We start from the raw sequence: 14,480 nt of genomic DNA, 5'->3' as shown, positions 1-14,480 counted from the left end.
TGTGAACACTTTAACATCTCCTCTTAGTACAGTGATATAAAACATCGCTGATGCTGTGAACACTTTAACATCTCCTCTTAGTACAGTGATATAAAACATCGCTGATGCTGTGAACACTTTAACATCTCCTCTTAGTACAGTGATATAAAACATCACTGATGCTGTGAAGACTTTAACATCTCCTCTTAGTACAGTGATATAAAACATCACTGATGCTGTGAACACTTTAACATCTCCTCTAAGTATATATATATATATACTAATCAGTGACTCCTTGTCTCAGGTGCTTCTTCTGCAGTCGTAGTGCTCTGGTTTCATCTTTCCTCACATCACACCCAGCAATGTCAGTGATTCGTATTGATTCACGGAGAGAAGTTGAGGCAAGCCGAGTTAAGAGTTAAAGTTGAAATTGAGAACCCTGCTGAGTCTATACCCTGAAGTGATGAGATCCTGCTGCGGGGCTTGTACCAATTCTGCCTGAGCTTTAGCCAGCTGAAGATCAGTTGGCTTGAACACATACTGATCTGGGACCAGGCGAATGGCTTATTGCAGTGGTCTTAAACTCGTGGTTTACGAGCCGCAACTGGCCAGTGAGTTGATTTAACGTGGCCCTCAGTTGACTTAATGAATGTGCCACTATTGCTTCTGATCAACTTTCTGTTTCTCTGTCTCCTCTACAGTGAAGCCCCTCCCCCTGTCGCCCCTGTTGCCTCAGTTGTCCACGTTGACGGCCAGAGGCGGGGCCTTGGGTGGGGGTGTGTCTAGGGAGGCGTTGGAGCTGAGGGTCCGTGAGGTCGAAGAGGAGAACCAACTTCTCCGCCGTGAACTCAGCCGACCCCCCCGGAGCCCTGCTGGCCCTGCTCCACATCACACCAATCACCGCGGCAACCAGAGCAAGACTCACTCGGAGGAGGGAACAGGGGACAACGAGGCGGGGCTTAAAGCTGGCTCCTCGGGCAACAGGTCAGACTGTGTGCAGCAGCCAGCGGTAGACAAGTGTGAGGTGAGTTACACTAGGAGGAGATAAGACTGGTAGACCAGTGTCAGATGAGTTACACTAGGAGGAGATAAGACTGGTAGACTAGTGTCAGGTGAGTTACACTAGGAGGAGATAAGATAAGACTGGTAGACTAGTGTCAGGTGAGTTACACTAGGAGGAGATAAGACTGGTAGACTAGTGTCAGGTGAGTTACACTAGGAGGAGATAAGACTGGTAGACTAGTGTCAGGTGAGTTACACTAGGAGGAGATAAGATAAGACTGGTAGACTAGTGTCAGGTGAGTTACACTAGGAGGAGATAAGACTGGTAGACTAGTGTCAGGTGAGTTACACTAGGAGGAGATAAGACTGGTAGACTAGTGTCAGGTGAGTTACACTAGGAGGAGATAAGACTGGTAGACTAGTGTCAGGTGAGTTACACTAGGAGGAGATAAGACTGGTAGACTAGTGTCAGGTGAGTTACACTAGGAGGAGATAAGACTGGTAGACTAGTGTCAGGTGAGTTACACTAGGAGGAGATAAGACTGGTAGACTAGTGTCAGGTGAGTTACACTAGGAGGAGATAAGACTGGTAGACTAGTGTCAGGTGAGTTACACTAGGAGGAGATAAGACTGGTAGACTAGTGTCAGGTGAGTTACACTAGGAGGAGATAAGACTGGTAGACTAGTGTCAGGTGAGTTACACTAGGAGGAGATAAGACTGGTAGACTAGTGTCAGGTGAGTTACACTAGGAGGAGATAAGACTGGTAGACTAGTGTCAGGTGAGTTACACTAGGAGGAGATAAGACTAGTAGACTAGTGTCAGGTGAGTTACACTAGGAGGAGATAAGACTGGTAGACTAGTGTCAGGTGAGTTACACTAGGAGGAGATAAGACTGGTAGACTAGTGTCAGGTGAGTTACACTAGGAGGAGATAAGACTGGTAGACTAGTGTCAGGTGAGTTACACTAGGAGGAGATACGACTGGTAGACTAGTGTCAGGTGAGTTACACTAGGAGGAGATAAGACTGGTAGACTAGTGTCAGGTGAGTTACACTAGGAGGAGATAAGATAAGACTGGTAGACTAGTGTCAGGTGAGTTACACTAGGAGGAGATAAGACTGGTAGACTAGTGTCAGGTGAGTTACACTAGGAGGAGATAAGACTGGTAGACTAGTGTCAGGTGAGTTACACTAGGAGGAGATAAGACTGGTAGACTAGTGTCAGGTGAGTTACACTAGGAGGAGATAAGATAAGACTGGTAGACTAGTGTCAGGTGAGTTACACTAGGAGGAGATAAGACTGGTAGACTAGTGTCAGGTGAGTTACACTAGGAGGAGATAAGATAAGACTGGTAGACTAGTGTCAGGTGAGTTACACTAGGAGGAGATAAGACTGGTAGACTAGTGTCAGGTGAGTTACACTAGGAGGAGATAAGACTAGTAGACTAGTGTCAGGTGAGTTACACTAGGAGGAGATAAGACTGGTAGACTAGTGTCAGGTGAGTTACACTAGGAGGAGATAAGACTGGTAGACTAGTGTCAGGTGAGTTACACTAGGAGGAGATAAGACTGGTAGACTAGTGTCAGGTGAGTTACACTAGGAGGAGATAAGACTGGTAGACTAGTGTCAGGTGAGTTACACTAGGAGGAGATAAGACTGGTAGACTAGTGTCAGGTGAGTTACACTAGGAGGAGATAAGACTGGTAGACTAGTGTCAGGTGAGTTACACTAGGAGGAGATAAGACTGGTAGACTAGTGTCAGGTGAGTTACACTAGGAGGATAAGATAAGACTGGTAGACTAGTGTCAGGTGAGTTACACTAGGAGGAGATAAGACTGGTAGACTAGTGTCAGGTGAGTTACACTAGGAGGAGATAAGATAAGACTGGTAGACTAGTGTCAGGTGAGTTACACTAGGAGGGAGGAGATCAGGTGACTAGGAGGAGGTAGACTAGTGTCAGGTGAGTTACACTAGGAGGAGATAAGACTGGTAGACTAGTGTCAGGTGAGTTACACTAGGAGGAGATAAGACTGGTAGACTAGTGTCAGGTGAGTTACACTAGGAGGAGATAAGACTGGTAGACTAGTGTCAGGTGAGTTACACTAGGAGGAGATAAGACTGGTAGACTAGTGTCAGGTGAGTTACACTAGGAGGAGATAAGACTGGTAGACTAGTGTCAGGTGAGTTACACTAGGAGGAGATAAGACTGGTAGACTAGTGTCAGGTGAGTTACACTAGGAGAGATAAGACTAAGACTAGTGTCAGGTGAGTTACACTAGGAGGAGATAAGACTAGTGTCAGGTGAGTTACACTAGGAGGAGATAAGACTGGTAGACTAGTGTCAGGTGAGTTACACTAGGAGGAGATAAGACTGGTAGACTAGTGTCAGGTGAGTTACACTAGGAGGAGATAAGACTGGTAGACTAGTGTCAGGTGAGTTACACTAGGAGGAGATAAGACTGGTAGACTAGTGTCAGGTGAGTTACACTAGGAGGAGATAAGACTGGTAGACTAGTGTCAGGTGAGTTACACTAGGAGGAGATAAGACTGGTAGACTAGTGTCAGGTGAGTTACACTAGGAGGAGATAAGACTGGTAGACTAGTGTCAGGTGAGTTACACTAGGAGGAGATAAGACTGGTAGACTAGTGTCAGGTGAGTTACACTAGGAGGAGATAAGACTGGTAGACTAGTGTCAGGTGAGTTACACTAGGAGGAGATAAGACTGGTAGACTAGTGTCAGGTGAGTTACACTAGGAGGAGATAAGACTGGTAGACTAGTGTCAGGTGAGTTACACTAGGAGGAGATAAGACTGGTAGACTAGTGTCAGGTGAGTTACACTAGGAGGAGATAAGACTGGTAGACTAGTGTCAGGTGAGTTACTAGGAGGAGATAAGACTGGTAGACTAGTGAGGTGAGTTACATAGGAGGAGATAAGACTGGTAGACTAGTGTCAGGTGAGTTACACTAGGAGGAGATAAGACTGGTAGACTAGTGTCAGGTGAGTTACACTAGGAGGAGATAAGACTGGTAGACTAGTGTCAGGTGAGTTACACTAGGAGGAGATAAGACTGGTAGACTAGTGTCAGGTGAGTTACACTAGGAGGAGATAAGACTGGTAGACTAGTGTCAGGTGAGTTACACTAGGAGGAGATAAGACTGGTAGACTAGTGTCAGGTGAGTTACACTAGGAGGAGATAAGACTGGTAGACTAGTGTCAGGTGAGTTACACTAGGAGGAGATAAGACTGGTAGACTAGTGTCAGGTGAGTTACACTAGGAGGAGATAAGACTGGTAGACTAGTGTCAGGTGAGTTACACTAGGAGGAGATAAGACTGGTAGACTAGTGTCAGGTGAGTTACACTAGGAGGAGATAAGACTGGTAGACTAGTGTCAGGTGAGTTACACTAGGAGGAGATAAGACTGGTAGACTAGTGTCAGGTGAGTTACACTAGGAGGAGATAAGACTGGTAGACTAGTGTCAGGTGAGTTACACTAGGAGGAGATAAGACTGGTAGACTAGTGTCAGGTGAGTTACACTAGGAGGAGATGTTACACTAGGAGGAGATGGTACGACCAGCCTGTCTGTTTAGTGTGTTAGCCTCTCCTACAGTTGATCCTGACAGTACTGTGTACGTGGGTATTGATCCTCTACCAGAGTAATGCACCAGTAATGTGACCTTCAGCACTGCATGTAGTCCATTCGTGTTATACCTCCATCTAAGGTCATCCTAACATCTAACACACCTTTCTATTTCATATATTCACTAATCTACTTTTTAAAATTTTATTTTGTCAATTCCCAGAGTGCATACATTTTCATACGGGTCAATCTTGGATAAATTGCCAAAGACTTCAGTCACCCCTAGTTATAGACTGTTCTCTCTGCTACCGCACGGCAAGCTGTACTGGAGCGCCATGTCTAGACTCCTTAAACAGCCTCCACACACCCCAAGTTATAGACTGTTCTCTCTGCTACCGCACGGCAAGCGGTACCGGAGCGCCATGTCTAGACTCCTTAAACAGCCTCCACACACCCCAAGTTATAGACTGTTCTCTCTGCTACCGCACGGCAAGCTGTACCGGAGCGCCATGTCTAGACTCCTTAAACAGCCTCCACACACCCCAAGTTATAGACTGTTCTCTCTGCTACCGCACGGCAAGCGGTACCGGAGCGCCATGTCTAGACTCCTTAAACAGCCTCCACACACCTCAAGTTATAGACTGTTCTCTCTGCTACCGCACGGCAAGGGGTACCGGAGCGCCATGTCTAGGACCAGAAGACTCCTTAAACAGCCTCCACACACCCCAAGTTATAGACTGTTCTCTCTGCTACCTCACGGCAAGCGGTACCGGAGCGCCATGTCTAGGACCAGAAGACTCCTTAAACAGCCTCCACACACCCCAAGTTATAGACTGTTCTCTCTGCTACCGCACGGCAAGCGGTACCGGAGCGCCATGTCTAGGACCAGAAGACTCCTTAAACAGCCTCCACACACCCCAAGTTATAGACTGTTCTCTCTGCTACCGCACGGCAAGCGGTACTGGAGCGCCATGTCTAGGACCAGAAGACTCCTCAAACAGCCTCCACACACCCCAAGTTATAGACTGTTCTCTCTGCTACCGCACGGCAAGCGGTACCGGAGCGCCATGTCTAGGACCAGAAGACTCCTTAAACAGCCTCCACACACCCCAAGTTATAGACTGTTCTCTCTGCTACCGCACGGCAAGCGGTACTGGAGCGCCATGTCTAGGACCAGAAGACTCCTCAAACAGCCTCCACACACCCCAAGTTATAGACTGTTCTCTCTGCTACCGCACGGCAAGCGGTACCGGAGCGCCATGTCTAGGACCAGAAGACTCCTCAAACAGCCTCCACACACCCCAAGTTATAGACTGTTCTCTCTGCTACCGCACGGCAAGCGGTACCGGAGCGCCATGTCTAGGACCAGAAGACTCCTTAAACAGCCTCCACACACCCCAAGTTATAGACTGTTCTCTCTGCTACCGCACGGCAAGCGGTACTGGAGCGCCATGTCTAGGACCAGAAGACTCCTCAAACAGCCTCCACACACCCCAAGTTATAGACTGTTCTCTCTGCTACCGCACGGCAAGCGGTACCGGAGCGCCATGTCTAGGACCAGAAGACTCCTTAAACAGCCTCTACCCCCCAAGCGATAAGACTGCTGAACAATTAATCAAATGGCCACCCGGACTATTTATTTATTAAAGTCTGGCCATATTAAATATGGTGATATTATTGGCTACGGTCATTGAGTGTCTGTCTGTCAGGTCATTCTAACAGCAGGTTTGTTGGAGGGTCTTTAGTACTGTGATGTCACAGTACATCTCTTCTATATGCCCTCTGTTGTGTCTGTCCGTCAGGTCATTCTAACAGCAGGTTTGTTGGAGGGTCTTTAGTACTGTGATGTCACAGTACATCTCTTCTATATGCCCTCTGTTGTGTCTGTCCGTCAGGTCATTCTAACAGCAGGTTTGTTGGAGTGTCTTTAGTACTGTGATGTCACAGTAATATTATTGGCTACGGTCATTGAGTGTCTGTCCGTCAGGTCATTCTAACAGCAGGTTTGTTGGAGTGTCTTTAGTACTGTGATGTCACAGTAATATTATTGGCTACGGTCATTGAGTGTCTGTCCGTCAGGTCATTCTAACAGCAGGTTTGTTGGAGTGTCTTTAGTACTGTGATGTCACAGTAATATTATTGGCTACGGTCATTGAGTGTCTGTCCGTCAGGTCATTCTAACAGCAGGTTTGTTGGAGGGTCTTTAGTACTGTGATGTCACAGTACATCTCCTCTATATGCCCTCTGTTGTGTCTGTCTGTCAGGTCATTCTAACAGCAGGTTTGTTGGGGGGTCTTTAGTACTGTGATGTCACAGTAATATTATTTCAGACACGTTCATCACTAGCAAGGCTCTGACAAAGGGCATGATGGGTATTACCAGCTGCACTGTGCTTTGAGTAGTCCTGATTGGCCCATCTATACTGTCCTTATTGGGTCCATCTCTACTGTCCTGATTGGTCCATCTCTACTGTCCTTAAAGTTTGTAGAGAAGACCGTAGATAATGAACTAACAGTGTGTGTTTGTAGAGAAGACTATAGATAATGAACTAACAGTGTGTGTTTGTAGAGAAGACCGTAGATAATGAACTTACAGAACTTACGTAGATAAGAGTCATTTAGGAGTCAGATAAGAGTCATTTAGGAGTCATATAAGGTTTCCAAATATATGAATCTTCCAACTCAACAGGACAACAGGAGCAGTGCTGTGCATTTAGACTCGCTGTTGATGTGTGTGTTGCTCTTCAGTCTCTCGGTCACGTCGCTACCTTTGTTTTTACCGTTCTACGGACTCCGCAGTAGACTGAGGCCCAACGGTAGACTGAGGCCCAACGGTAGACTGAGGCCCAGCGGTAGACTGAGGCCCAGCGGTAGACTGAGGCCCAGCGGTAGACTGAGGCCCAGCGGTAGACTGAGGCCCAACGGTAGACTGAGGCCCAACGGTAGACTGAGGCCCAACGGTAGACTGAGGCCCAGCGGTAGACTGAGGCCCAGCGGTAGACTGAGGCCCAGCGGTAGACTGAGGCCCAGCGGTAGACTGAGGCCCAACGGTAGACGGAGGCCCAACGGTAGACGGAGGCCCAACGGTAGACGGAGGCCCAACGGTAGACGGAGGCCCAACGGTAGACGGAGGCCCAACGGTAGACGGAGGCCCAACGGTAGACGGAGGCCCAACGGTAGACGGAGGCCCAACGGTAGACGGAGGCCCAACGGTAGACGGAGGCCCAACGGTAGACGGAGGCCCAACGGTAGACTGAGGCCCAACGGTAGACTGAGGCCCAACGGTAGACTGAGGCCCAACGGTAGACTGAGGCCCAACAGTCATTATGAACAGGGATTATGACTGTTTGATATAAATGACACTATAGTCTAGTATATACTATAATATAATTAGTGGTCTGGAAATACGTTGACATTTGCTAAAGTAAATAATTAGTCGGAAACAACTTTTCCGTCATTGTGATTCTTTCATGTGTACTTTAGAGAGACGGCAACGTTGCCGTTCGCTAGCAAAGTTTGTTATTTAAAAATTGGCTAACGATGCTAATGTCAGCTCGCTAAGTTACTGTTGTCCCCTCGATCTTAGTTAGCTGGCTAACGTTATAGTGCGTCTAAAGTCAATCTGGCGTCATCACAACGATGACGAAATGTTTTTCCTACCAATGATTTGACTCCTTGTATTTCCCAAGCAACCCTGTAATGCAGTGTTGTTTAAATCTGCACCAGTGTCAAGACAATAGCATTGAGGACAACACTCAGTCAGTCGGGCATCAGCCCTGAAACGAATGTTCAATACAATACTGTGACCCCCATCTATAAAGGGCTTTAGCCTCGTGCTGATTGGTTCCTAGAAGGCAGTAAAGATGGGCTTGAGCTAGTTCACATACTGTATTCTTCCCCTGGTGCTACTATAGTGGGTTTCGAATGTGGGATTTAGTCTTGATGTGGGATAAACACTATTCCCTCTGAAATAATTGCCTAACTAAATGGTGCTTAGTGTTCAGAGACATGTGATAAGGGGTTCTGTTACTGCTACAAGCAGAGGACAAATCATGTTGGACTTTGTAGAAAATAATGTTCTTTACTCTCTCTCTGTTTCCCCCCACTTTTCTTTCTTTCTCTCTCTCTCTCTCTCTCTCTCTCTCTCTCTCTCTCTCTCTCTCTCTCTCTCTCTCTCTCTCTCTCTCTCTCTCTCTCTCTCTCTCTCTCTCTCTCCCTCACCTGCTGTCTCTCTCTTCCTCTCTCTTCCATTCTCTCTCTCTCCTCTCAGACCATTCACGTGGCCATCGTGTGTGCCGGGTACAACGCCAGTCGTGATGTGGTTACACTCGTCAAGTCAGTCCTTTTTCACAGGTAGGTACACACACACACACACACACACACACACACACACACACACACACACACACACACACACACACACACACACACACACACACACACACACACACACACACACACACACACACACACACACACACACACACACACACACACAGCTGGGCCTGTCTACAGCCCTCCTCTCTCAGCAGTCTGAATAGTCGCATGCCGCCCACTCTCAGTCGCATGGCAACGCCACCACCTCAGTGAACCCCCTAGCTCTGTGTGTGTGTGTGTGTGTGTGTGTGTGTGTGTGTGTGTGTGTGTGTGTGTGTGTGTGTGTGTGTGTGTGTGTGTGTGAGAGAGATTTTATTGTAAATGAGAACAGAATACATTTCTAAACGCTTCTACCTTAACTACAGGATGGGTGTCCCTAAACCGGTACGGTTGTTGATAACGTGACTGGAATGACGTTGTAAAACAACAGCCAACTTTCCGGGACATAGACATGTCTCATATGGGCAGAAAGCTTAACATTCCTGTTAATCTAACTGTAGTGTCCAATTTACAGTAGCTATTACAGTGAAACAACACCATGTTATTGTTTGAGGAGAGTGAGCAACAACAGAACACTTTTATCACATCGACTGGTTTGATACATTCACCTCTGAAGGTAAATAATGCACTTACAATTCAGTCATCAGGCTCTGATCTGTCATCCTGAGGGGGTCCCAGAGATAAAACGTAGCACAGTTTTGTTCGATAAAAAAACATTTTTATGTTCAAATGTAGGGAACTGGGTTCTACAGTTTGTGTGAGTTAGTGGATCAGAGACACTGTTATTCTGTGTGGATCAGAGACACTGTTATTCTGTGTGGATCAGAGACACTGTTATTCTGTGTGGATCAGAGACATTGTTATTCTGTGTGGATCAGAGACACTGTTATTCTGTGTGGATCAGACACGTTGTTATTCTGTGTGGATCAGACACGTTGTTATTCTGTGTGGATCAGACACACTGTTATTCTGTGTGGATCAGACACACTGTTATTCTGTGTGGATCAGACACACTGTTATTCTGTGTGGATCAGACACACTGTTATTCTGTGTGGATCAGAGACACTGTTATTCTGTGTGGATCAGAGACACTGTTATTCTGTGTGGATCAGAGACACTGTTATTCTGTGTGGATCAGAGACACTGTTATTCTGTGTGGATCAGACACACTGTTATTCTGTGGATCAGACACAGTGTTATTCTGTGTGGATCAGAGACACTGTTATTCTGTGTGGATCAGAGACACTGTTATTCTGTGTGGATCAGACACGTTGTTATTCTGTGTGGATCAGAGACACTGTTATTCTGTGTGGATGAGACACTGTTATTCTGTGTGGATCAGACACGTTGTTATTCTGTGTGGATCAGAGACACTGTTATTCTGTGTGGATCAGAACACATTGTTATTCTGTGTAGATCAGACACACTGTTATTCTATGTGGATCAGACACACTGTTATTCTGTGTGGATCAGACACACTGTTATTCTATGTGGATCAGACACACTGTTATTCTGTGTGGATCAGACACACTGTTATTCTGTGTGGATCAGACACACTGTTATTCTGTGTGGATCAGACACACTGTTATTCTGTGTGGATCAGACACACTGTTATTCTGTGTGGATCAGACACACTGTTATTCTGTGTGGATCAGACACACTGTTATTCTGTGTGGATCAGACACACTGTTATTCTGTGTGGATCAGGCACATTGTTATTCTGTGTGGATCAGACACATTGTTATTCTGTGTGGATCAGACACATTGTTATTCTGTGTGGATCAGACACACTGTTATTCTGTGTGGATCAGGCACATTGTTATTCTGTGTGGATCAGACACACTGTTATTCTGTGTGGATCAGGCACACTGTTATTCTGTGTGGATCAGGCACACTGTTATTCTGTGTGGATCAGACACACTGTTATTCTGTGTGGATCAGACACACTGTTATTCTGTGTGGATCAGACACACTGTTATTCTGTGTGGATCAGGCACATTGTTATTCTGTGTGGATCAGACACATTGTTATTCTTTGTGGATCAGACACACTGTTATTCTGTGTGGATCAGAGACACTGTTATTCTGTGTGGATCAGACACACTGTTATTCTGTGTGGATCAGAGACATTGTTATTCTGTGTGGATCAGAACACACTGTTATTCTGTGTGGATCAGGGCCATTGTTATTCTGTGTGGATCAGGCACATTGTTTAGGTTAATAAATTGTGTCATCTGCTATGTCAGAACAACTTCCAGTCTACAGAGCCAAGGGAGATATTTAACCCCAGAAATACACAGTCTCTTTTAGAAGAATATTTCTGAATGGAATCGATTATAGACGAGGAGTTTATCCTGTCATCCCTGTTGAATGTCATCCTGGGTCTAGACCTTGTATCTGGGCTTTATGTGACAGGATTTATTACCCCCCAGGGCTGTGATTCTGTCTGACAGCCCAGAGCAGAGACCAAAACACAGGCTGTGATTCTGTCTGACAGCCCCGAGCAGAGACCAAAACACAGGTTGTGATTCTGTCTGACAGACCAGAGCAGAGACCAAAACACTGGCTGTGATTCTGTCTGACAGCCCAGAGCAGAGACCAAAACACTGGCTGTGATTCTGTCTGACAGACCAGAGCAGAGACCAAAACACTGGCTGTGATTCTGTCTGACAGCCCAGAGCAGAGACCAAAACACTGGCTGTGATTCTGTCTGACAGCCCAGAGCAGAGACCAAAACACAGGCTGTGATTCTGTCTGACAGCCCCGAGCAGAGACCAAAACACAGGTTGTGATTCTGTCTGACAGCCCAGAGCAGAGACCAAAACACTGGCTGTGATTCTGTCTATAGGTGTTCCTACGGTTCTGTTGGATCAGAGACAAAGTAGGCCCCTTCCTCGTCCATTTCTATTAATAAAAATCAATCTCATGTTGGTGTAGAGAGGTCCCTGTCGTGTGTGTGTGTGTTTCCTCCTCTCTCAAGCTCTCACATATATCATGTTATAGACGTGTTATAGACGTGTTATCTGAACAGATATATCATGTTATAGACGTGTTATAGGCGTGTTATAGGCGTGTTATCTGAGCAGATATATCATGTTATAGGCGTGTTATCTGAACAGATATATCATGTTATAGGCGTGTTATAGACGTGTTATCTGAGCAGATATATCATGTTATAGACGTGTTATAGACGTGTTATCTGAGCAGATATATCATGTTATAGATGTGTTATAGATGTGTTATCTGAACAGATATATCATGTTATAGACGTGTTATAGATGTGTTATAGGCGTGTTATCTGAGCAGATATATCATGTTATAGGCGTGTTATAGGCGTGTTATCTGAACAGATATATCATGTTATAGACGTGTTATAGGCGTGTTATCTGAACAGATATATCATGTTATAGACGTGTTATCTGAACAGATATATCATGTTATAGCGTGTTATCTGAGCAGATATATCATGTTATAGACGTGTTATAGCGTGTTATAGGCGTGTTATCTGAACAGATATATCATGTTATAGATGTGTTATAGGCGTGTTATAGGCGTGTTATAGGCGTGTTATAGGCGTGTTATAGGCGTGTTATAGGCGTGTTATAGGCGTGTTATAGGCGTGTTATAGGCGTGTTATCTGAACAGATATATCGTGTTATAGGCGTGTTATAGGCGTGTTATCTGAACAGATATATCATGTTATAGACGTGTTATAGGCGTGTTATAGGCGTGTTATAGGCGTGTTATCTGAACAGATATATCATGTTATAGGCGTGTTATAGATGTGTTATAGGCGTGTTATCTGAGCAGATATATCATGTTATAGGCGTGTTATAGGCGTGTTATCTGAACAGATATATCATGTTATAGGCGTGTTATAGGCGTGTTATCTGAACAGATATATCATGTTATAGGCGTGTTATCTGAACAGATATATCATGTTATAGGCGTGTTATCTGAGCAGATATATCATGTTATAGGCGTGTTATAGGCGTGTTATAGGCGTGTTATCTGAACAGATATATCATGTTATAGATGTGTTATAGACGTGTTATAGGCGTGTTATAGGCGTGTTATAGGCGTGTTATAGGCGTGTTATAGGCGTGTTATAGGCGTGTTATAGGCGTGTTATCTGAACAGATATATCGTGTTATAGGCGTGTTATAGGCGTGTTATCTGAACAGATATATCATGTTATAGGCGTGTTATGTTATAGGCGTGTTATAGGCGTGTTATAGAACAGATATATCGTGTTATAGGCGTTATCTGAACAGATATATCGTGTTATAGGCGTGTTATAGACGTGTTATAGGCGTGTTATCTGAACAGATATATCATGTTATAGACGTGTTATAGGCGTGTTATAGGCGTGTTATCTGAACAGATATATCATGTTATAGGCGTGTTATAGACGTGTTATAGGCGTGTTATAGGCGTGTTATAGGCGTGTTATAGGCGTGTTATAGGCGTGTTATAGGCGTGTTATAGGCGTGTTATCTGAACAGATATATCGTGTTATAGATGTGTTATAGATGTGTTATAGATGTGTTATACGTGTTATAGCGTGTTATAGGCGTGTTATAGGCGTGTTATAGGCGTGTTATAGGCGTGTTATAGGCGTGTTATAGGCGTGTTATAGGCGTGTTATAGGCGTGTTATAGGCGTGTTATAGGCGTGTTATAGACGTGTTATCTGAACAGATATATCGTGTTATAGGCGTGTTATAGGCGTGTTATAGGCGTGTTATAGGCGTGTTATAGGCGTGTTATAGGCGTGTTATCTGAACAGATATATCATGTTATAGACGTGTTATAGGCGTGTTATAGACGTGTTATAGTGTTATAGACGTGTTATAGACGTGTTATCTGAACAGACATGTCATGTTATAGGCGTGTTATAGGCGTGTTATAGGCGTGTTATCTGAACAGATATATCGTGTTATAGGCGTGTTATAGGCGTGTTATAGACGTGTTATAGGCGTGTTATCTGAACAGATATATCATGTTATAGCGTGTTATAGGCGTGTTATAGGCGTGTTATCTGAACAGATATATCATGTTATAGGCGTGTTATAGGCGTGTTATAGGCGTGTTATAGGCGTGTTATAGGCGTGTTATAGGCGTGTTATCTGAGCAGATATATCATGTTATAGGCGTGTTATCTGAACAGATATATCATGTTATAGGCGTGTTATCTGAACAGATATATCATGTTATAGGCGTGTTATCTGAACAGATATATCATGTTATAGACGTGTTATCTGAACAGATATATCATGTTATAGGCGTGTTATAGGCGTGTTATAGGCGTGTTATCTGAACAGATATATCATGTTATAGGCGTGTTATAGGCGTGTTATAGGCGTGTTATAGACGTGTTATAGGCGTGTTATAGGCGTGTTATAGACGTGTTATCTGAACAGACATATCATGTTATAGGCGTGTTATAGGCGTGTTATAGGCGTGTTATCTGAACAGATATATCGTGTTATAGGCGTGTTATAGGCGTGTTATCTGAACAGATATATCGTGTTATAGGCGT

At 44.9% G+C, this 14,480-nt stretch overlaps 1 protein-coding gene across 1 annotated transcript in view; it reads left to right on the top strand.

The window, feature by feature from the left end:
- Positions 1-538: 538 nt before the first annotated feature.
- LOC124021628 (LARGE xylosyl- and glucuronyltransferase 1-like) overlaps positions 539-14,480 on the top strand; it is a 114,513-nt gene continuing 100,571 nt past the window's right edge. The window contains exons 1-3 of the mRNA XM_046336766.1: positions 539-590; positions 681-1,003; positions 8,834-8,916. Coding sequence (XP_046192722.1) covers positions 539-590; positions 681-1,003; positions 8,834-8,916 — 458 coding nt within the window. The remainder of the gene's footprint in view (positions 591-680; positions 1,004-8,833; positions 8,917-14,480) is intronic.

Source organism: Oncorhynchus gorbuscha, unplaced genomic scaffold (genome assembly GCF_021184085.1).
Source record: "Oncorhynchus gorbuscha isolate QuinsamMale2020 ecotype Even-year unplaced genomic scaffold, OgorEven_v1.0 Un_scaffold_1150, whole genome shotgun sequence".
NCBI lineage: Eukaryota > Metazoa > Chordata > Actinopteri > Salmoniformes > Salmonidae > Oncorhynchus > Oncorhynchus gorbuscha.
This window is presented reverse-complemented; position numbering and strand designations above follow the sequence as displayed.